This window comes from Physcomitrium patens, chromosome 10, assembly GCF_059467195.1.
Source record: "Physcomitrium patens ecotype Gransden chromosome 10, ASM5946719v1, whole genome shotgun sequence".
Taxonomy (NCBI): Eukaryota; Viridiplantae; Streptophyta; class Bryopsida; order Funariales; family Funariaceae; genus Physcomitrium; species Physcomitrium patens.
This window is the reverse complement of record NC_143419.1, coordinates 8,448,682-8,472,659: the sequence shown is the minus strand read 5'-3', so window position 1 is coordinate 8,472,659 and position 23,978 is coordinate 8,448,682. Positions and strand designations below refer to the sequence as shown.

The 23,978-nt window shown below is 31.3% G+C and overlaps 2 protein-coding genes and 1 long non-coding RNA gene across 3 annotated transcripts; 2 read left to right on the top strand and 1 right to left on the bottom strand.

Moving 5' to 3' along the window:
* Nucleotides 1-3,951: 3,951 nt before the first annotated feature.
* Nucleotides 3,952-5,907, bottom strand: LOC141045832 (uncharacterized). Its single transcript, XR_016505104.1, has 3 exons — nucleotides 4,997-5,907; nucleotides 4,481-4,618; nucleotides 3,952-4,116 (listed from the first exon to the last, which is right to left on the bottom strand). It is a non-coding gene; the product is annotated as an uncharacterized LOC141045832 (long non-coding RNA).
* Nucleotides 5,908-6,535: 628 nt separating this feature from the next.
* LOC112287526 (uncharacterized) lies at nucleotides 6,536-8,493 on the top strand. Its single transcript, XM_024530572.3, has 3 exons — nucleotides 6,536-6,807; nucleotides 6,924-7,168; nucleotides 7,264-8,493. Exons 1-3 carry the CDS (start codon nucleotides 6,699-6,701, stop codon nucleotides 7,636-7,638), a joined length of 729 nt encoding a protein of 242 aa, XP_024386340.1. The 5' UTR covers nucleotides 6,536-6,698; the 3' UTR covers nucleotides 7,639-8,493.
* Nucleotides 8,494-11,142: 2,649 nt separating this feature from the next.
* Nucleotides 11,143-13,523, top strand: LOC112287884 (protein OPI10 homolog). The gene is made up of 3 exons (XM_024531479.3): nucleotides 11,143-12,297; nucleotides 12,466-12,765; nucleotides 12,982-13,523. The coding sequence occupies exons 1-3, from the start codon at nucleotides 12,252-12,254 to the stop codon at nucleotides 13,446-13,448; spliced, it is 813 nt and encodes a 270-aa protein (XP_024387247.1). The 5' UTR covers nucleotides 11,143-12,251; the 3' UTR covers nucleotides 13,449-13,523.
* Nucleotides 13,524-23,978: the final 10,455 nt, after the last annotated feature.

Sequence of the window (23,978 nt, the reverse complement as noted above, 5' to 3'; positions counted from 1 at the left end):
ATTCCAAAGATTAAGTCTTTGACATTATTAATAATAATTCTTTGACATTATTCTTTAACTCATATCAAAATTGATTGATAAGAGCTTTGTTTTTCTAGTCCACGTCATAAGCGAGGTTTTGGAATTCAGTAACATATATGGTGGCTAATTTTGATCCTTGCCATAAAGATAAGAGTTTGATGTTTGTTACTCTTTCTTGATTATTTTTTCCAAATGTGGCCATAAATACTTCTAAGAATGAATTCAAATCTTAAAAGAGTCGTGAATCTTTTTCCATTAAAGGTGCAAATAAAAAAAGAACACTTCCTAATAGAAATGCACCTATGAATCTAACTTGAATATTGGTATAAATCCAAGATATTGGAATATTGGAAATAATACAAGCTTAGATAGAGCTTGACTTATTAAAGAAACCCTTGAAATTTTGATCTTATTCTATCAAACCTCTCAAGCATACTAATCCTTATTTCTATCATACTTATAGAAGCAAAACTCATTGCATTTGGTTGTGAGTTTAATCTACTTACTTCCCTCAATTATACAACTTTTTGATACAAATTCTAGACTTTTTCTATACGCATAGGAATAATACATCTATGATTCTTATTGAAAATATGTGAGATTTCTATTCTTGAAGTGTTGACAAGCTCATAAAGATTTGCAATAGTTGCAAATCTATTCTTACTTCTATTGGGAGTAGCATCCATGATTTTTCTTTGTATAGATAACTCAATCAAATTTAAAAAGTTAAATTAAAAGAGGATAATCTACAAAGAAGAGTAATCCACTCTCTTTAAAAAAAAGTTCAATGTTAGAAAATAAGATTGTTTGTTTGAAGGTGGATAATTTATAACCTTCAAAATATAATAATAGAAGTAGGATAATCTACTCACTTCTAAAACAAGACAAAAATAATAAGTTAGCACTCTTGTCAAACTGCGAAGGATATAAATCTCAAATAAAAAAAATCTTCAATATATTCTTGTATCATTAAAAATAACTAAATAGTCACTCAAAGATGATATAATATTAAACTAGAATGGCTATTGCCAAAAATAAGAAGATTAGAAAGTCTTGAAACAAGATTGAGGATTAAAAAGGCATTGACAAGAATAAAAAAGGCTTCATTCTTGCATCTATGTATACTCTTAACTAAGAGCTACGTCACAATATCCTATAGGACCTCTAAAACGTGTTGACTTTGTAAGACATATATCTTAACTTCCAAGGCAAGGTTACTATATATGCACCACATAGTTAGCTTGTTTCATAAGCTATCAACACGTGGTTAACTTATTGATGAAGTTTCTAACCTACCAATCAACTACAAATATATATAAAGTCAAAACAACATCTATGAAGCTTCTAGGAAGCTTCTTTACAAGATATTATGAAAATAACCTACTTTTATTTACTTGAATCTACTTCTATGTAATCATATAGGTATTTATTAGAGTACATATGTATATCTATGTAATCCAAGTAATGTAACATTTAGATTTTTATATCCAAATAAATGTATCATTCAAAATATGCAATTGTCTTGAAGATAAAATTTTGTACCAAAACCTTTAAGAATCTAAAACTCTAGTTATTATGCTCAAATAAAAATGACTTCAATAAATATATGAATGCCATCATATAAATTTATCTTTTCAAAAAAATCTCTCAAATCTTATTAAACAAAAAAATGTTATGCAAGAATAGATATAATATCTAACATGTATAATTGTGCCAAAAAAATTTATCTTTATTTATATTTATATATATTAAATAACTATGATTGTGAGGTCTATTGCCAAATGAATGTGACATATAAGATGTGTGAGGTTACAAGATGTGCACCTTTAGAAAAAGATAACATTGTGGTGATTTCTCCAAATTCCTGGAAATTCTTGAGAATACAACAGACATCTTACAACTCCAATGCAGATCACATGGAAAGGAGAAAGGCTCAACAGAAAGCCAGATACTCCATTTGGAGACCAATGGAACAGAGACACGTCTTTGCACAACATACACCTTACACAAGAATGGAAGACTTCGAGGCATGTGATGGACGTGGATGAGATTTCCTTCAGGCTCCAAGAAATTGGAGCAAATAAAATTATGGGATATTATTCACAAATGGATGAGGTCATACACGTTTTTTCTTTGATCTTTGTCATTCTGTGAGATGTTATGCAACTTCGAGAGAAGCTTTTCATCCTTTGAAGGAACCATGCCAAGTCTCCACTTTTGCATGTGCTATGCGACCAACAGCTTTTGAGGAGACGATAAGTTGTGGCATTGACTGGACTTGGGCTTCAGGATAGGTTCCCGGCAACGATCACAAGTCAGGTAGGAAATCCCAACACGCTTGGGTACGCTCATTCCTGGAGTTGCCATGCTGCAGCGCACGAGATGAGCGCATGATCTTTAGCATCCGTGACAACATCCGTGATGACAGGCATGAGTTTTTGTCTCTCCTAGTCTGGACATCTCTACTCTGAAAAATCGTATCCTCACTTTCTTAGGCGGTGTTTCAGAGATGTTCAGTTCTTTCGAATCTCACCGTTCAACAATATGTTTCAGGTGGCAATTCGAACATTCCATTGCAACTTATTCAAGCAACTTTGCCCCGTAACTTCTATGTGCCCATCAAGATTTTCACGCCCAAAAAAGTGGAACACATGCTCCGAAACGAGACATTGCGAAGCTACGGATCGTTTTGCACTAACGACGTGGTCAACAGTTTCTGAGGTGATGGCGATTTCGCGCAGTGTAATTTCGAGCTCGAGAACAGGTTATCGGTAGGGGTGACAACAGGGATGACGTCAGGGCGGTTTTGTTACACGTGTTAGTTTGAGATGATGCGGATCATCGAGGTTGCCACACTATTTACACCCATTCCGCATCCCAAATTTCTAGCAGCATTACCAGGCAATTCATGTGCGGAGCCCACCGATATTGCTACAAAGTACACTTTGGCCAGCCGAATATGTGTACAGTACAAGTTGCGCCACCAGCTACTACATAATCCTGAACAACGTTTCACAAGTTCACAGCTCCCTCTCCAGGGCCAACGTGCTTGATGAAGTTTTGCGACGGCAGAAGCGGCAACAGCACTTGAGCTATTGGCCACTTCGTATACTTCCGCATACTTCCGCATACTTCACCCTGTGCGATTCAGTGCTCCGGTCAGTATTGTTTCAAAGATTTGCTGCTAGGTCGCCCATCTCTCACTCCCCAGATCATCTCCCCACAAGGACCAATCATTGTTCAGCCCATCTGAACCGAAGCAGTCCACGCTGACCGCGTCCGAACTCGCAAATCATTGCAGACCGACCTTTGAGGAGTGAGAACCACCACAGACTCGTTCTGTCATGCATACTGCTGAGTTTCTACATCTTGGCCTCACCAATTCACTGTGTAAAGCAAGGAGATCAGAATTATACTAACCTTTCGACTAATAGAACCGATACTACAGATGTCCAGACCACCCTCGGAGTCGCTTCCAGCAACCTGAGTTCCCTGTTGCTGAGTGTGGACTACAACGGTAGATGCTCCAATTCATCATCTCACAATGCTATCATGCGGTTATCATACGGTGTGCTCGAACCCAACGACATTGTGGAGCAGCAACACAAGTGCGTTGGGCTCCGTAGCGTGGGAATTACTGGACTCCGATATCGAGAACCTGGGAAACTTGGTGCTATACAATGCCAACAACGAGATTGTGTGGAGAAACATTGCCAACAACCCTGAGTTGGAGAGCTACCAGTGCGCGACAATCGACTGTGCACCATAGCTATCCTCAGAACCAGCTGGAAGTGAACTTGTTCAGCAACTGTAAGTGTAGCACGTATGGATGGGCAACCCAGAACCTGAAAGCCCGCCTCATCCTCTGATGCAGTCATAAGCATGAAAAGAGTAGTGGACTTGATCCCCACCCTCACAGCCCCAGCCCTTATCATATATTTCAGCCTCGAAATTGTAGGTAACTAGTGTGGTTCCAAGACCTGGCGATGGCTTGCTCTGCGCAGCGAGTCTTCACCTCGATCTTAGGACTCGGATGTTGTAATATGCTTCCTTCGGTGCCTTTGCTTTGATTGAGAACACTACGAAAGTTGAACCCTGATCAGCACATAGACAGACAATAACACGGCTCCATGTTGGTCCTCTCGTGCAATCTTTAGCTCTTCTAAAATCTATTTGTGTTTCAGTTTTTTTTATTAAACAACTATTATAAAAGATCTCTTGTATTATCTTCAACAATAATGCGATGAAATTTAGGATTTGTTTAATTGTAATAACTATTTGTAATGTTAGTTTTTATTTTATTCCCAAACACATTAAAAGACACATATTGTAAATAAATTCTAATTAATGATTAAAATATTTAAAAATGAGTGCTAAGTATATATATATATATATATATATTTGTATGTATGTTTATTTTTGCAAAATTTGTTAAATAAAGCATTTAAATTGTCTCAACTTGAAGAATGTTATAATTGTGATGAAGATCCTCAAAAGAGACATGTTCTTCTTTGAATAGATGGCAAGATACAACATGTTTCATACTTCAATCTTTGAAGAGATTTTTGTTGCTTGATGATATTGTTGGAGGTGGATACTACACAAGATAGAATACAAAATATGTTATTTGAAGAGAGTTATAAAGCCTCAAAAATAATTAAATAACTACATTATCTTCTTACTCTAATGTAAAATATTTGTCATAGTTAAAAGAAACAATTAATTATAATTGTGCAAAAAATAAATCATAGTTTGTTGCCAATATAATTGAGGGATCTTAGATTTCATCAACTTATAAAAAAAATTAACAACTCATTATGGAACTTGTTACTTAAAAGGGGAGTAATATCACAATCATCTATAATTATCAGTACATTTAAATAAATAAGTAGAAATAAATAGACTTAAGCAAAAATAAGTTAACATCTTCTTTGAAAACTTTTTAGAGGCTTTGTAAATACAAATTTTATTTTACATGAATTTATATGTGGTTGGTAGGTTGAAAACTTAGCCAACAAGTTGGCCACTTGTTATACTCATTATCTATTTATATTATAAGTTGGCCATCTGATGCACATATTAGTAATTTATTCTAAAAATTAGATATGTGATTTGTAAATTGGATATGTATCATGTGGCCTATAGGAGGTCATTATATAATTCTCTAATTAGATAGTATAAATAGAGGTAAAAAAAAATAAAAGTCTTCTTTACTTTTATCAATGACTTTTTGCTTTTAGTTTAGTTTTAAGAATCTTTGATTTTCTTGTCTTTGGCAATAGTTGTTTAGTTTATTTTAAAATGTACATTTTTTTTTTTTTTTTTTTTTTTTTTTTTTTTGCCAATGCTTTTAGAGGTATATCTTGTTTATTTGTTTACATTCTTTGAGTTCTTATTTCTTGAAAATTTATACCCAATACTTTTAATAATTATATTTTAAATTGATCAAAATTATTTTAAATTATTATTTTCAGTTTAAAATATAAAAAATGCACACCATCTATTTTCTAAAGATCACAATTATAATTTTATACAATCATACAATATATCAGAAGAAAATAAAAAATATAATCTCAATATTATAATTTATTGTTGTATCAATCTTAAAATTATTTTTATATTAGTGTGTCAAGCATTGTATATCTACTATTTTTTTATTTTTTTATTTATTTTTTTATTAAATCTGTGATCTGATATTGTAACTAGTAAAATCAAATTTCAAATCTTTAAAATTCTTATAAAAATATTAAATAAATGTTATAGAATCATCTTATAAAAAATGGATTTTAATTCTAAATCTAAAATAATATATAATATATATATATAAAGTGCAATTTTTTTCTCAATCTGTAAGAATGCCACTTAAATCAAGTTTGTCAAACCAAGTTTTCCAAAGTAAAATGAAAATTATAAGTATTACATTACAAATTATAATATGGTATCAGTCACAGTGTTTCGTCATCCAGATTAGGTTGTTCGTTTGCAGGGATTAGTGAATAATCACCTTCATTTCCAGACGTGGATTAAGGCTTTCATTTTTACACGTTATCGAATTGGAAATTGCGGCGTCTGTTGTGATTCTAGGTGCTTCAGCTGCTGGTTTAGAGATCATTCCTGCAACGACAGGTTTCGGGACTCGAAACAGTTGTGCTTATTCATTGCTCACCATGGCAGAATCCTTTCTCGTGGCAAAAGAACTGCATGCAATGGTATCAGTGTCAACCTTCGGAGGCTCACGCTTGTATTCAACTCGGAAAGATACAGTGGTGTTCGGTTGCTCAAGATAGGAAAACATGTCAATGACAATAGTGCTCTGGTTTGGATGATCACCTTGTGTCACCGATACACAGATCCTGTGCACCCTTCAGAAGATGTGAGGCCTGAGCATTCAGGAAGCTCCGCATAAGACGCGGTCCAGCTGCAGATGCAAAGAGATATCATGCACAAGCCTTACCACATCTCCCAGTCATTGGGTGCACATCATTCGAATCCCATTGCAGATATGTCCTGCTTAATATTCCTTCCACATTGCAGATGAGTCGCTAGGATTTGCAGACGAACTGCTGCCTTGGCAGTCACGAAGGAGATCATCGACGGTTGGATCTGGTATCCTATATTTAGTTCAAACCCGTGTAGATCCAACCTCAATGAAACGTTGACTCGCCTTGGAGGTGTTCATGGATCTGGCGAATTGTCACGACGTTTTAGGGCATGGCGACTTCGATGATGATGGCCACTGTCTTCACGCTTCTCAAGTTAGAGTTGCATGCAACAAAGAAATGCACGGTCGGCAAATTCTGTTCTCTAATCTGAGCGACCAAATCGAAGTAATATTTTCCAGTTCAATTTAGCGAGGAAGATTGAGTACTGAATCCGTGATTCTTATTCTGTGACCTCCTCAGATGCTTTCGACATTAGCGTATGGGCAATGGAAGTCATCGAACTCATACTGGACAGAGCAGTTTGGCAGCCGCCTAAATTCTCAACCCTCGACCGATACCTTCATCATCAATATGAAACCCTTAATTCCGGATGGACCGATTTCGACGAAGATGGAAAACCACGTGCAGATGCTCCCTGGCTAGAGGAGGATCGTATCTCCAGAAATCCCAATCCAAAGCCCACGTTCAACCAAGTCGAAGGAACGGTAGTAACGAGGAGTCATTAGAACTGAATGCTAACACTCACAACTCGTGGCTAAGTTAAGGTCGAGATCTAATCTCATTGTTGTTACATTGACAGATCACCGCGGCTAAGAAGAAGCAGTCCAGGGGCTGGAGGAGCACGAAAACGTCTTCGAACAGAGAGCGAAATCTCTACATCGAGACCAATTCTATGATCAGCAGTATGCAGAAACAGCGCCGAGACCATGGAAGAACCCTCCCTGTCTTCCGCGACGAGCGGTTCGGGAAGCTTCCACTCTTTATGGATGTGGTGCCGCGCTTGAAAAGCCACTTCTATCCGATGGTTGTGAGGGACGATGTCTCCAAGCAAGAAATGCACATAAACTTCAATGTGGAGATACAAGACTTCACGACCCTCTCCGAGTTCTTAAAACATAAACATCGTAAACGTCTGGCTGATTTTAATAAACTGCCGAAACAGATTTGCAACTAACCTCCCTGCTCACCGTCCACACTCAGACAGATCTACATCTAGTACTCCTTGTTATTCCAACACCGAATGTGAGCAGGTACTTTCTAAGTTCCAACCAACATGAGAGCGTTCGACATCACAAGTCTGATTATCTACCATGAGGAGCTGTCAATCATCTTACAAATCCCCAATTTAATCTAAACATTTAGAAGAGTTTCGAGAACGGAAAGCATGAAACACGAGGTCAAAACCCAGAGCACAACACAGTCTGTGAACAGGATTTGGTGCTCCATGTGATGACTTCTCAGCAACCGAAGTTGACGCAGACAGAGCTACTGCAGACACAAGATTTGGTTTCTCACCATTCACGAGTCAATAACGCCCCGACAGCTGCAAAAGCAGCTTGGTCTGAACGCCTGTAGTGGAAGCATGGACAGTGTTTGCTAAAAGGTTTTGGGATTCTTCACTCCAGAATGGCAACAGTCGATCGTTTCACAGCTGCATTCGGGCGGAGTCCAGGTGCTTCCATATCTCATGTGAACAAGAGTGTGTCGATCCCAATCACACTGAAAAAAATTTGTGCATGGTTAGTAAACTTGCAGTTTGGCGATGGGGGCATGCAAAGCTTCGGCTGTGAGACTTTGGAAGTTCTCTTCATCATGGAAGTCTCATTGTGGTCTATATATTAATATGGGTATATGTGTGTATGTATGTATACGTGAGGTTTTATTTATGTTTTATTAGGCTCTGAACTGACTAATCTGATCATTTTGTGTCTTGGCTGCATTTGGTGGTGTCACAGCCTTCTAATTTATCATCCAACATGATGCTGGAAACTCTCTTGGTTATTTTTTGTTTAAATAGTGATTGCAAGGCAACGAGAATGCGAACCCTAACAGTTCAATTGTAACAATTGAACCCAAACACATAGCAGAGATATTGTAAACAAAAAAAATAAAAATAAATGTCAAATTAAATAGCAGAAATATCTTAGCAGAGATAAATAAATTGTAATAATTCAAAATTTGATTCTTCCCTTGAAGAATTCAATTTTAAGTTTTATATATACCAATCTAAAGAAACAGAAGAAAACTATAGTTTTATTTTGGAGTCAAGAAAGCAAATTAAAAAATATGTCAAATTAACATACATAACTAAACTTAAAAAGTTAAATAATGAAAATACATAAAAGAAAAATATGCATAAAAATACAAAATTTTTGTTACATACATGTAACAAAATGGTATAAGCTCATAAAAATGCAAGATAAAAACTATCAAAAATTAATGCACAAGTGTAATATATACCTACATTATTTAAATAAATAGATGTACATAAACATAAAATAAATTATATAGACATAAAAAAATAATACAGTGATACTAAAAAAAATATATAGTGCCAGCTTTGTAAAATGTCAACTTCATATAATTGGAAATATATATATATATATATATATATATATATAAATTTTAGAATATCAACAAAAAAAATTATTATAATAATAAAAAAAAACTAAAGAAATATGCCAAGTGGGTGGTGGTGGCATCAGCAACACCCTAAACATTATAATTGATCAACCTTGTGTGAAGTGAGAGTTTTAAAAAAATGTTAAATTGCTTGAATACCTGAAAGCTGCAAGATAAATTTAACCTGTAAGAAAGTTTAATGACGTGAAGGTAATTTATTTAATTTCTACTCCCAATTCTACTGGAATATTAAAACCTATTGTCCATGTTTAAACAACTATTTGAAAGTTTTATATTTTTGTGGAGAGAATAATCAATAATTGTAAGGAGTTTCAACATCTTAATTTTTCTACTAATCAAGTTTCTTTGATTGAATTTTGTATAAGTATAATATCTCTGAAAACATGAATCTTAGAAGGACATACCCTACATACAGATGGTGGCTGAAGAAGGTTGAAATTCTAAGCACATAGAACAAGACTTCATGATTGTGAGAAAATATATTTGTTCACCAGAGAATCTTTGAAACATTAGTAATTTTATTGTATATTATTGTGTATATCTTTAAACTTCAAATATTTTACAGTTTCTAATCTAAAGAGGAGGAAATAAGTAAATTATTGAATTCAAAAAACATAATGGGCACTAAGGTTTAATTCTAATGGTGGAATATCTTTCTTGTTTTTTTAAATGCAAAAGGAGTATAAATTGTTTCAAAATTAAAATAAATTGCAATTAATTTTCTAAATTAAATTCATTTGATCAAAAATTGTAATTCCAAATACATTGTACATAACAACTTTACCAAAAATTTATATACTTTTTAAATAACTTTTTGAGTGTTATTTGTTAAGTATTCTTAACTTTGAATATGCTATTTAAAAGGTTAAAATTATGAAGATTAAAAATAATTTCATCAAATTTATAAAAAATTACACATTGAAAAAATAATGCATTGGTTGATATTTCATTTTACTTCACTTTGGTTACTTGATCAACGTTGAAAAGTAAATTTTAATAAAAAATAATATTTACAAATATATATATCTATATATATATATATATATATATATATATTCATTTTTATTAAATATTCAGGTGTATGATGTACAACATCAACGATATGTAACTGATTTAGATGGACGTAGCAAATAAAAACTTTTTTTTATTCTTGTAAAATACATTAACAATGTCTTGTACTAGTTATTCTATCTAGTGAGTAAAATATTAACATAATTAATTAAGAGGCGAGTTTTCTTCTCTTTAAAATTACATGCATACACACACACACACATCTATATCTATCTATCTATCTATCTATCTATCTATCTGTGTGTAATTATATCAAAACATGGGGTAAAAAGATGTTCTTAGGGCCACAACTTTACCAATACGATTGTAATTGCACTTGACTTCAATATGTTCCATGGATAAAATGGAATGTGATTTCACCAAAATATCAAAAAATAAATAATTTGGGTTTTTTCTCAGTGAAATTCTTGTATGTGAAAATGATAGAATGTGAATATAAATAAATAAAAAATGAAATAATTTTTCATATATATATATATATATATATATATTTATATACACACATACAAATACATAACTTCAAACATAATGTGAAAAACTTCTTTGCTAAAATCTTCATATAGTAACTTGTCAATATTCCAAAGGTGTAAGAATCACGAAATTAAATATCTTACAGTAGACATACATATAAATATTTATATACACATAAACACATATGCATGTGGGCATATACATATGTATATATCTATGTACATAAGGAGCTAGATAGAAAGAAATTGAAAGGAAAAAATAGTGGTGGCGATGCAAAAGAGTTCCCAACGGTTGGTTCTGGAACCTCCTAGACGGGAATGACCGAGAACCAGAGAACCCATGGGGAACGAAAGACGGCGAATCCTTCCAGAACATTCTTCTCGAATCAATCCATCTTCGATTCACGCACATATCAGGAAAACTTTATCACATCTAGGTAAAATTGGATTCTATTGCCTGGTTTCTCGAGACCAGGCGCTGTGTCGTCGTCGTCGTCATCGTCGCTGTGGCGATCGGGCTCAGGAAAATATGCGTCGCAGATATTTCTTCGGGTCACGTAGCTCATTCTGTGCGCGAGTTTCACAGCGATATTTGTTCGTGCAGTCTTAGGAAGTTTCGTTCTCCAGGATAGGCGTGTTTCGGACGTGAATGAGACACTGGGGTTCGAGGATTGCTGCCCTTCTGTGCCTGGGTTGCGTTGTGTGTGGTTTGGTATCTGGGTTGTAGTTCAGTCAGCGGCACTGCGTGTCGAAGTGTCGCACCTGAAACGGGCGCTTGTGGCACTCACACGGATCCGGAGCGTCGAATCCCTCATACTTTCATTTGTTAGTGCCGAGATGTAATGTGTGAGTCATCTCTCGCGAAGGGCTTTTACTAATTTTCTCAAATTTTAATACCAATTTTTGAGAGCTCGTGGGGTAATGGTCAGTGCCGGTCTTTTTTACAATGAATTCCCGCTATTTTATTATTTTTTTCCCGATGTTCGGGGTCTTTTGCAATTTTTCTTTCACTTGGGTTTCATCTTGAAGAATCTCTAAAGTCGGAGATTGTTTTCCTCCGCCTCATATTTTCCTGACTTTTTTTTTAGTGGGAAACGACGTCGATTTCTTGTCTTTCGAAAATCTCTTCTGCACTGTCTTTGGCTTTTGAGGATCCTTTGAGAAGGGAGGAAGGGCTTGTCTATTGAACCAGAGACTTCATGCTTCGGTTCAGTTTCCGAATTGTGCCTCGAATAAGGAATTATTTCTACTAAGCGTGTGGGAGGGTTCGATAGACGGTATCAGTTTTCATAATACTGGGAATTGGGTTATAGCTCTTAGTTGCTACCTTTGACTATGACTTCGAAATTTTCAAATTCAGTTGCAGAGCTCATCTAGTGTAGAGGCGGATTGTAGCGCGATTAATTTTCGGTTCTTTGTGTCGAGAGGAATTCGCCATTGGAAGGATGTATTGATCCAGGATGGAGTAACCTCATTTATGCTTACTACAGTATTTGCTGAAATTGTCAACCTGCTGTAGTATGAGTCTGTCTATTGTCTCTTTCAACATTTGCAACGATTAATTAGGCTGAAGTTGCTTGAGAACCAGTCGTCTGAGCGCGTGATGGCGACCAGGCAACCAGCTCAAATTTTTGTAAAAAGATCGTCGGGTCAGGCTTCTCACTTACTTTTCACGGGACAATCTTTCAGTAATGTTTGTGACTGCCGCTCCGTTCAACTCTCGACATTGATTGATGTGAACATCTTATCGCATATAACTCGGGGTTAATCATCGTCCTAGGTTAGTAACTTATCATATACATAGTTTCTTGTTGCAGAAGCTGGGCCATCGTTGACACATGGTCGCCGACAATTTGCTCCTTCAGAATCATCTGTAGTCGGAGATGAAGTTGATGAGTCGGTCGTTAGGAGGAAGAAACGGGCAATCCCCCGAACTTCTGAGAGTGATGCTGATAGAGCTGGTCCTTCGGAGATTGTGCCAAGTTTTGTGGGTCAGGCTATTATCCCAACAAACATCTTTGGGGTTCTCTTCCCGAACCGAAGTTATCCTCTAGACGCCTCCAACTTTACACAAGTTGACACGCATAAATGGCTTCTGAATATGGATATCTTTGTAGGTGAGTGATTTATGGTAAAATGAATCTATTCTCGTGGACAATGCTTTCTCTTGTTCATAAACATGTAGTATGGGTGCAACCTGTCTTGACAAAATTGGAAGTACCTTGCTTGTGAACAATTTGCACTGCTCTGGGAACCTATCGATGTGTATTATCTTCTTTCGATCTGTTACTACACAGTAGTCATCTACTGATCTTACTCCACATGGGATACAGGTGAACCTTACGATAAAGTGACAGAGATCTGTATTTATCTCTTCCACGAAGAGTCCATCCCACCCGATAAAGCAGTAGCAGTTTACGTTCAATCTCCTGGCTCTAGTTTTCAATTTCGAGGTGGTGTGACCAGGGCCTGTCCTTCTTCAGTGCTTTCACTGCTGTGGCCAACAACTTCAAGTCAGATGAATCTGATAGGTTCTACTTCTCGACCGGTAACCGCTAAAATTGGGGTGTCCATTGAGGATGCAGCTACCCTCCCGGCTTTAAACGTCGGTCGGCACAGGCAGCTTGAGCAAGTTGCCTTGAATGTCGGGCGTAATTTATTTAATTTCATGCAGTCATTTTGCCATGTCCAGGATAATCACTTAGGCGTCCCTCGTGGTATTTTCGAACAATGGTACAAGAAATTCGTGGAGCGGTCACAGAGGGATCCTGAGTACGTAAATCGCTTACTTGTGGCGTAGAACATGCTTCATTGTACAGTGTGAAGAACATTTCCTCACAAAAAATCGAAGTCCATTTGAGAGTTTCCTTTTGCAGAGCTTACTGTACAACGTGTCACTTGTCGTCCTATTACTTGTGACGAGTATGCTGGGTTAGTGTTCATTCGTCTTCCTTTTACGTGGAGATTGCGTGGCCTGTCTAAATCTGTGTATAGTCAGCACTTGTTGCACAGTGAGCCTGTAAATTATTGTGGCCACGGTCAGCTTTTGCTGCGTGCTTTCCTAACAGAATTACGTTCATTAGATTTCCCTTGCACTCGAGAATGCCTGCTGACCCTGCTGTAGCGCTACTACAGGCCGTCATCTTGACCACCCACACATCCACTCTGTGCATTTATCGTGTATCTTATTTGTACGGATGAATTGTCACGTTGGGAATGAAAACTGAAACATGGTATTCTGCACGAAAGCAGCGCTATTTTCAGCTGCTCCCTTTTTCTAATGCGGACATCTCTCGTCTTAAACTCGTCTTTTGACGAGGCTCTGGAGGTACCGACTTCTGTCTGCGCAATTGGTGTATGAAATGAGAGGTAAATTGATGATGGAACTTCAAGTCAATGCAAACCAAACCAGAAAACCAAAGCACAAAATTTGAGTTGCATGTATCCAGAATTAATTTACCGCAAAGCACGGCGATCAGAATTCCTCAGCGAACAAGAACTGGTTAAAAACAGATCAAGATGCGACTTTCTCAACACAATTCATAGATTGAAGTGCGTGCTGAAACAGAGGAAATGTGCTCAGGAAGAAATCTTGTATCTATGAACAAATTCCACATCGATTTTTTCATCCATCTTTCAAGGTAAATTTTCCTCGAAGTTTCGAAACTTTGTCAATCACATAAATCGCATGTTAAATGGATTGAAATCTGTTTGATCTCCTGTCAATGGTTCCATCCACTACACGTCTATAGAAACGGAGCTCCGATTCCAAACAATGCGACTCGGATCCTGATAACTCAACATGCCAGACACTGTGATAAAGGTGGATGATGTTGCCCAACATGCGGTGCATAAAGGAACCCACTTCGGACATGGCATTTCACCTCTTCGAATCTACTGAAAGAGGGGCCAGCCATCAGGAAAATACCTCTAAACCCAGGAGTTTCGTGGGATTGAGAGAAGTTCCATTCTACTTGATTCTCAGCTTAACTATCCACACACAAACAAGGAGCCTCTGATTGTCCAATATACTAAGAAGCTGACATAGCCTCTGGTTGATGTTTCGCACATAGAATCGGGTGCTTTCCTGCTAAAGAAAATTAAGAGTACTGAAAATTTCGCCCTAGCCCTGGATATCCCTTCGTTGTAGCAACCGCTCCGCTGTTCCAATGACGTTCAAGCAGAGCGATACAATCCTGCGTACAAGTGTACATGTACGTATGTATATTAGGAAGTATTTATATGTACGCAGATGGCAGTATAGAAAGATTCTTTTTCAAAATGGAGACTTTAATCACCCAATTTGAATGAATTAATACAAAACATGCAAGAACCAACAATGGTAGATGTGTTTTTGATGCCACAAAACTGTGGATTACTGGTGAAAATGAAAATATCATTTCAGATTATGGACATAGTGGATAAAGAATTGTTCATTATTTATCTTATATGCACTATCTCCTACAAGAGTACAAGGTATTAGAAACAAAAAAAATACATGTTGCATTTAAAATTTGATCCATTGTTTGCAAGTTTTTATATACTATTTCATTAGTTTATTTTTATTTTATTTTATTTAAGTTATTGTTGTTGTAAGTAGAGGCTTTGATTCAATTGAATTGTGAGAATTTTGGTGATATGTGTTAGAAAGTTGCATTTGCCAAGAAAACAATGACGTTAAGGATAAATATATATTTATTTATTTTTTAAAAATAAGTAGTATTTTTATCTAAATATAAATATTTGTTGTAGGATTTTTATGTAATTAAATAATTTAACTATGCATGACTTTTTTTTTCTAGATTGCATTTAGAAACTATACATTATTATAAAATGTAAATTTGTGTTAAAGGAATTTTTAGATAGTAAGAATTTTAGTTGCTACCATATTATTCTTGTGAGATTATTTTTAGGAATTAAAATTTTTGTTGAGTATAAACTTGAATTTTGGCACTTTTTGACATATAAAAATTTTAGATACTTGTGAATTTTTCTTATTTGGCTTTATTTAAAAGAACCAATTTTTTCTTGAATTTAAATATATGTTGCAATCTTACCATCATTCAACAATTTTTTCATGTTTTATTAGAATACACATAAATACCTTAAAAAACATGTATTTTAAAAAAAAGTAGGATTTAAAAAGAAATCTATTATGTACTTTTAAATGATAAATGGCATGCATTCAATAAATAATTTTTTAAATTTATTTTCTTGTAAAATTATATTTATTAATAATATTTTATATATATAATAATTTATATGAATATTTTAGTGTTATGACTTATAAATAAGAACATGCTCTTCTATTGCAATATTATAAGAGTATTTTGATAGATATTTTTGATTATATAATATATCTTATTTTTAGGACTTTTATAATTTAAATATCAATATTAATATTTTAGGTTCTTTATTAGATATAACTAATGATAGTAAAAATAAATAAAATATTAATTTTTTATTAATAAATAATTTTTTAAAATAAATATAAATATTCTACATGATAAACATTGATTAGACTCTTAAACTATCTACACCCATTTATTATACATGTAAGGTGCATTCTACATATATTATACATTTTTAAACTTATATTATTTTTATTACTTGATTTTTGGTCTAAAAGATATTTTTTAATATATTTATAAATTTCTCTAAAATATCTGAATAAAATTTTAAATAGTATTGTGTTAAGAATATGAATCACAACAAAATTTTAAATAAGAAATAATTTTTTTATGACACTCAAAAAGAAAAAGTAGAAAAATCAAAGATAGATATAAGATTGAAATTAGAATGTCTATTGCCAAATATAAAGACACTAGAGCTTCTTGAATTAAGACAAGAATCCAAGAAAAGCATTGATAAGAATGAGAAATGCCTCATTCTTGCTTCTATGAATATTATTTAACTAAGGAGCTACATGCCTACCTTTTATAGGACTTCCAATATGTCTTTAATTTGCAAGAGAAGTTTTTAACATGTGTGCCACATGACTAACTTATATGACAAGTAACCAACATGTGTAGCATATGACTAACTTGTTGACTAAATATTCAACCCACCAATCATCTATAAATACTTAAAAATTAAATCCATATCTATGAAGTTTTTATGTAAGATATTATCAAATTTACTTCTGTTTATTTCTACCTAATTCATCTTATTTTTATTAGTGTTGGTGTGGCTATGATATTATTCTTCTTTTTAGAAATAAGTTCTATAAGGAAAAATAATCACATGTTGAAAAGTCCAACATGCAACAAATTATATTAGTCACATATTTTAATCTTTTTTTTATTGAAGGTAGTTGATAAGTCTTCTCAACCATCAATAATGTTCCATATTAAAGTGGAAAGACTACCTTCTTATTTGATTATTGTTGAAGGCTTTATAACTTCAAATAAAATATTTGGAATACTATCAAGAGTGGCTTCTAATTTAAATAATACCATCAAACATTAAAAGTCTCTTCTAAGGTTAGGACCTTCTTAATTATGTTATATCTTGCCATCTATTTGAAAAAGAATATGTTGTTCTTAGAGGTCTTTATCTCTATTACAATACCTTGAAGGTTTTGATAATCTCATTGGATTCTTTGATAACTCGGTAAAAGATAGCTTTTGAATTAAATATATTTATTGTTAATTTTTCATCTTTATTGAACCTATTTTTTTTTTATAGCAAATAATTTCTTTATTCTTTATCTTGGTTTTAATAAATATTATCAATATAAAGCATCACCCTTCTTTCTTATATTTGTAAGATTCTTTAATGGTTTTCATGTACATTCATTAATATCATATATGTAACAATGTACAAGATATTTTAACCTAGTTTGGCACCACATTAAGTCCAAGAATTCTTCTACATCAAATTCTTGATTATTATCTTCTTCTATAAGAAGATGATGCATCTATCTTTTTTTTGGTACATTTATTGTCTTGTATGGTTAAAAAAAAAACACATAAAATATAATATAGCTCTTTATAGACTTTGATAGGTATAATCAATATGCTACTAGATTTATATGTTCAAAATTTAAAAACTATTTTAAATCTATTAGAATTCAATTTGTTACAAGATTATATACTTTTGATATTACAACAAAATAATCAAAGTTTATTATCTACATCAAATTAAAGTTTTTCTTTGCAATAAATATGTATATATATATATATATATATATATATATATATTTTGATTTTATTCTAATTGTATTTTTATTATTGTATGTAGTTCTAATAAATAATTTGTCAAATCGTTTTCTATAAGATTATTAGCTTTTAAGAAATCTAAAGTATTAAGTTTTGAATGATAACCATATTTAGCATAGAAAGATGATTATTGAATAGAAGAATGTATGATGTTATTATAGATAAATTTTACCAATGGCTAAAGAATTTTTTTTATTATCTTTCTTATAATAGATAGTATATTTTAAATATTATTTTAATAATTTATTTATTATTTTTATTTCTCTATGATTTTAAAGATAAAAAACCAAAGATAGTTTTATGTCTATTTTTAATATCTTAAAAATAATCTTTTAAGATTTTAAATTTAGTCCATCTATCTAAAATAATATCTTTTTTTAATCTATGAAAATTAAAAATATTATCAAAAATAATTTAGCTATTTCTTTTTATATGATAGTTTTTATAAATAATACAAAATATTCCATCTAAATAAATCAATCAACTATTACAAATATTGAATCATAACAACTTGAGATTGAAAGATCAGCTATAAAGTATATATAAATAGATGACCATAGTTGTTTTGATAATTAATTCCAAAGATTTATTATATCAAAAATGTCATACAACTAAATAATCATGTTGATTTTGAAGAATACATAAGCAAGCTTTATTTTTTGGAATACATGAGCATCTTCTAAAATAAAAAAAAATTGGCTTAAAATTTAAACTCAGATGTATCATGAGATTTAAGAGAATTATTATTTGTATCATGCTTAAAAAAATTTGAAGATTTACCTTATGGAATTTCATAAAGAAATATTGAATCAATAATTAATATTATTTTTATTGCTTATAAATGCTATTACTATGGCTTTAGAAGAATTATTTGTTATTTATTAAAAAATATATTTTATTTTTATTTTTATTTTTTGTGCAAGATAAAATGTCTAAAAGAATATTTACAATAAGTAATATTGAATAAATATCTTTTTTTATTTGGTCATTAAGTAATATTGAATACAAATCTTAAAGAGTATATATTCCAACAAGCTTAGCAACAATTTAAAACATATACTGACATAAAATATCTAAGGTTCTTGTGATTTTTATAAACATCTATTAGAATAGGAATATCTTCTAAAGAATGGAATTCTTTTTAAAAATGAATCCAACATTTCAAGAAGCTCTTTATTTTAGATCTTAATATTAATCTTAGATGATAAAAATTTTCTTGAATAAAAAGTCACTATGTAATTTATTTTTATTTACTTCTATTTTCAAAAACATTACATCAAAGATAAAGTCAAATACATTTATTTTTATAAAAAAGGTCTTAAAAAATCAATAAATTATAAGATTGAGGCTATAACAAAAAAAATCTCTAAAGCTTCAATGATTATTTTTGTTTCTTTATTCCATTCAAGTTTCTCTTTACAAGTCAAATGTCTCAGTGGAGCTACAACTTGAAAATTATTTTCTTATAGATTCATTATAGTTAAAAAATTTCAAAAATATTACATGTATGTTATTTTCCTTGGAATATTTTAATCTATGGTAGTTTGAACTTTCTTAAGATCTATCATAAATCTATTATTTGAAATATTAATTCATAAGAAATCAACTTAAGTTGTATAAAATATATGCTTTTCTAACTTAATATTATTATATTAAAATATAACTATTAGATGAAAGAAAGAAGAAAAAATTATAATATAACATATTTTAATTTAAAATATAGTAGCAAATTATCTTAGAAATATAAATACTAATCAAAAAAATAATAAGGCTAATAAGTACTAATGCAATCTTCTTATAAAATGTACTTTTATTTGTTTTATAGATCCATAAACAAGATAAAATAAGATAAGCTAACAAAATTAGTATCATAAGAATGTCAAGATAGAAATAAATAATAGCTTTTAGAAAAAAATATCTAAAACAACTAAATGTTAATACTTAAAGAAAATTAATTATAAATTTGGATCAAAATTAGATTCCAAAGCACAAATTCATGCCCTTAGAAAAAATCTAAGATTTTTTTTTGTTGATTAGAGAATGAAGTTAGAAGAAAATATTACTAAAATTGATTAAGTATTGATTTTGAGTGATTTGGATTAATATTGTAATAGGATATAGATAAGATATTTGTATTGTTAACACATAGAGATAAGTAATTGGAGCCATGTTTGAAAAGTTTTTAGATATTTCTAGAATTGGAAATGGGTTGGTGGTCTATGTAGGATCTACTACGAAATATTCTAAAAAAGACTTAGGACAGTTATTTAAGTAGGGCCTATCATTATAAATATTCTAGAAAGTTCTAAGATGGTTAGATAAAGTATATATAGGATTAGCCAGGGCCATTTGGATATCCAATGAAATATGGCTTTGATCAATTTCTCTTAGTAAAGTTTGATTTTGTACTTTTTTTTTCAATTTTTTTCTATTTTCTTTTGTTTGGTTGTACCTTTTATGTTCTATTTTGTTTAATTTTGTTTAGTTTTGTTTTAGTCTACACTGTCCTATATTATGATGGGATTTATATTGCTATGGATTGGAAGGGTCTTAGATCTTAGAAATAATCCAATTCCATTTCAAATATTAATTTATTGAGGGCTTTTCAAAGTAGAAGATATTTTACATACTTTAGGACTTTAAAAAATAAAATAAAATTTATATGTTTGAAAAATTTATGAGCATTTTAATATATTAATAGGTAAAATTTTTTGTATAATTATTTATCTATATGTCTTAAATTTATTTTATAAATTTAAACTCAATCTAACAATTAAATCAAAGATTATTAAAACTCAAATAAATTTAACATCTTAGAATTTTGAATTTTAAGCTTAATGAAGAATTTTTTGGTTGGATTAAAGCATATGATTATAAGTAGATTTTAAACTTAGATTCCAAAATATTTACCAATTTTGAGTGTAAGTAAATAATAAAATAATTTTTTTTTTACTGGAAGATCAATATTAAGGATGGAAAATTTAGATAATTGATACTTGAGCAATAATAGAGCTTTTCTTGTCAATTGGTAAGTTAGATGTTTATTTAAATTGTTATATTTATTATGAATCATTAAATTTAAATGTGTGTAAAATTTAAGTAAATTCAATAATTTAATCAATAGTCATTGAGATTTTAAGATTATCCTAGAATTGATTAAAATTACTTAGATTTTGATAGAGATTATATTAGAATTTATAAGATATTTTTAGGATTTTAGTAAGATTTTTAAAGATTATTTTAGGTTTTTATTAAGATTTTTCAGAAATTTTGTATGATTGCATTGGAATTTAATTAAGGTTTATTTAAGATTTATTAGAATTTATTTAGTATCTTATTAAGATTATTATGATTTATTTAAGGTTTGTATATAATTTTTATAAGATTGAATTAGGATATTTTTGTAATTTAGTTAGGAATTCTTTAAGATTTCTTTATAACTTCTTTAAATATTTTTTTATATATTTGTTTAAAAGATTTTTAAATTATTTTTTTAGTATTTTTATTTTTTAAAATTTCATTAAATTTTCTTTATAATTTCTTTATAATTTCTCTAGTAATTCTTTTTGATTTATTTCTTTAAGATCAATTTATGATTTTTTTAGAATTTAAAAAATGATTCATTATAATTATTTTATGAATTATTTGGGATTTTTAAGGATTTTATAAAATATTATTTATGATTTTTTTGATATTTTTTATGAATTACATAATTATTCTTTTAGAAATTTTTAAAGATTCTTTAAGATCTGATTATTGATTGAATATAATTTTTAAGATACAATTATATTTTATTTAAAACTTTACTAGGATTTTTAGATTATTTTTTGATCATAAATATAATTTACTTTCTATAACCAAATGTCTAATGCATTTCTAGGTTATTTTTTATATAAGACAACAACGTATAGTCTTGCATCTCTAAGTTTGTTTAAAACACAACATAAATTTTATATTATTTTGAGTTCTTAAAATAGATTAAAGTATTGTCTAAATATCAAATAATAAAATATTCTAAAAACTCTAAAAAAATATCATTTATTAGATGTTGGAAAATAGCTAGTGCATTTGTGACTATAAAAAGTATGACATTATATTTAAAATTTCTATGCATGATTTGAAATGCACTCTTCTCTTTATCTCTTTTTTTAATACTTACTAAGTTGTATGCTTCTTATAGATCTATTTTCTATAAATCTTTACTTAATTTACTTGATTTGAAAGTCTTAATAGCAAAGATTTTTAGATAGAAGGTAGCTAATTTTGATAGTAATCTTGTTAAATCTTTAATAATCTATACATATCAATAAGAATCTCTCTTTTTTCTTTACAAATAAGATAGGTGTCCATACTAGAGATTTTGAATATCTTAAAATTTTTAGCAAATTTATAGTTAAATTTTTTTGTAGTAGTTTTTAAAAGTACATCAGTACTTCATGTAAAATTTTGGTTTGTTTGGGAGTCTAATCATGAAATATGAGATGCAGAAGTTCCAAAAAAATTTACCTTAAGAATATATAAGATTTTATAATATTTTTATCACATTTTGGATATTGTTTTGGTACTTAAGGCCTATGTTTTAATGTAATTGCTCCAATTGAGACAATTTTATATATTAACTTGGTATTTTTTTTTTTTTTTTTTTTTTTTTTTTTAACTTGAGACTTCTTTGAGCAATTAGTGATAGCTAGATGTCACGGACATACTCATGTAAGCTAGTAATTACATATATAAATAAGTGGAAGTAAGTAAAAATAGGTAAAAATAAGTTAATTCTATAGTATTTAATATGGAAGCTTCCTAGAAGCTTCATAAACGTTGCTTTGACCTCATAGGTATCTTTAATTAACTTTTTGGATTCAAAACGTGGTCAACAAGTTAGCCATGTGCCACACTATTACGGACACAAAAATACAGACTCGAGATCTAACAAGAAGTTCAAGAAGAACTGGCAAGAACTAGATTAATCAGATGAATACAAGAACAACACCAGAGAGGTGAGCTAGAGCTCCAAGAGATGTGTTGTCGAGATTGAAGAACTCTTCAGCCTCCATTCCAATATATACTCCTATTTAGGAAGCTTCTCGAGTAACTTCTACCAACTAGGAAGCTTCTAGAAGGTTCCAAAGACTTGCTTCTAGAAGGTTCTAGAAACTTATCTCTAGAAGGTTCTAAGGACTATGTCCCTAAAATCTTCTACCAACTAAGAAGATTCTAGAAGGTTCCAGAGACTTGCTTCTAGAAGGTTCTAGAAACTTGTTTCTAAAAGGTTCTAAGGACTATTTACCTAACACACACATGTTAGCTTGAAAATCAAGCTAACTACGTGGCCCACACATAGAAAAACTTGCCTTGTAAGTCAAGGCATGTGTCTAACAAAGTCAACACATATTGGAGGTCCTATAGAATGTTGCCACGTAGCCCCTAGTTAGATAGTATATATAGAAACAAGAGTAAAGCCTTCTTCACTCTTGTCAACTCTTTTCTTGCTTCCAATCTAGTTTCAAGGATCTTTAGTTTTCTTGTCTTTTGGCAATAGCCATTCCAGTTTCTCTTTCAATATACATACTTGTTTATTTATATTTTGTTACCTTTCTTTGAGTGAAGGCTCACTTGTCTGAATTGCTTTTTCATCAAGTTCTTATCCTTGACACTAGAAGCCCAATACTTTCTTGAAGCAAATTCTTTCTACTCCAATAGTATGAATATCGATATGAAACAATGACATAAGATAATCCAAAGTGATGAAAGATAGTGTCAAAAAAGAACTATGTAAGTGCTGATGTATCAATATTAGATCACTAAGTAAAATTGCTTCAAGAATCAGTCTATAAAGATAATAACTGTGATATGATTATGAGGCATCTATAGTAAACACGTAATAAGGTCCATAGTCACTTGCTCTCAACATAATGTAGATAGTAGAATTGGCTACAATAGCCTAACAAATGTCATGTTGTATGCTTTATTACTTTGATATGACTTGTAAGAGTGCACAAAAGCTCAAACATTATGGTCCAAACCTACCCAAAACCATGTCCTTGAGATTTGTAGTAAAATTTTTTCACACTTTAGATGCGTAGATATTGGAATATCATGGCTCTCTTGAA

What these genes read in the sequence shown, in the direction of transcription:
- LOC112287526 (XM_024530572.3), top strand. Translation starts at nt 6,699, where the DNA reads ATGGATCTGGCGAATTGTCACGACGTTTTAGGGCATGGCGACTTCGAT. An exon ending in ATGCAACAAAGAAATGCACG is followed by an intron (nt 6,808 to 6,923) that starts GTCGGCAAATTC and finishes TGACCTCCTCAG; the next exon opens with ATGCTTTCGACATTAGCGTA. An exon ending in TCAACCAAGTCGAAGGAACG is followed by an intron (nt 7,169 to 7,263) that starts GTAGTAACGAGG and finishes TTACATTGACAG; the next exon opens with ATCACCGCGGCTAAGAAGAA.
- LOC112287884 (XM_024531479.3), top strand. Translation starts at nt 12,252, where the DNA reads ATGGCGACCAGGCAACCAGCTCAAATTTTTGTAAAAAGATCGTCGG. An exon ending in TTTTGTAAAAAGATCGTCGG is followed by an intron (nt 12,298 to 12,465) that starts GTCAGGCTTCTC and finishes TTCTTGTTGCAG; the next exon opens with AAGCTGGGCCATCGTTGACA. An exon ending in GAATATGGATATCTTTGTAG is followed by an intron (nt 12,766 to 12,981) that starts GTGAGTGATTTA and finishes CATGGGATACAG; the next exon opens with GTGAACCTTACGATAAAGTG.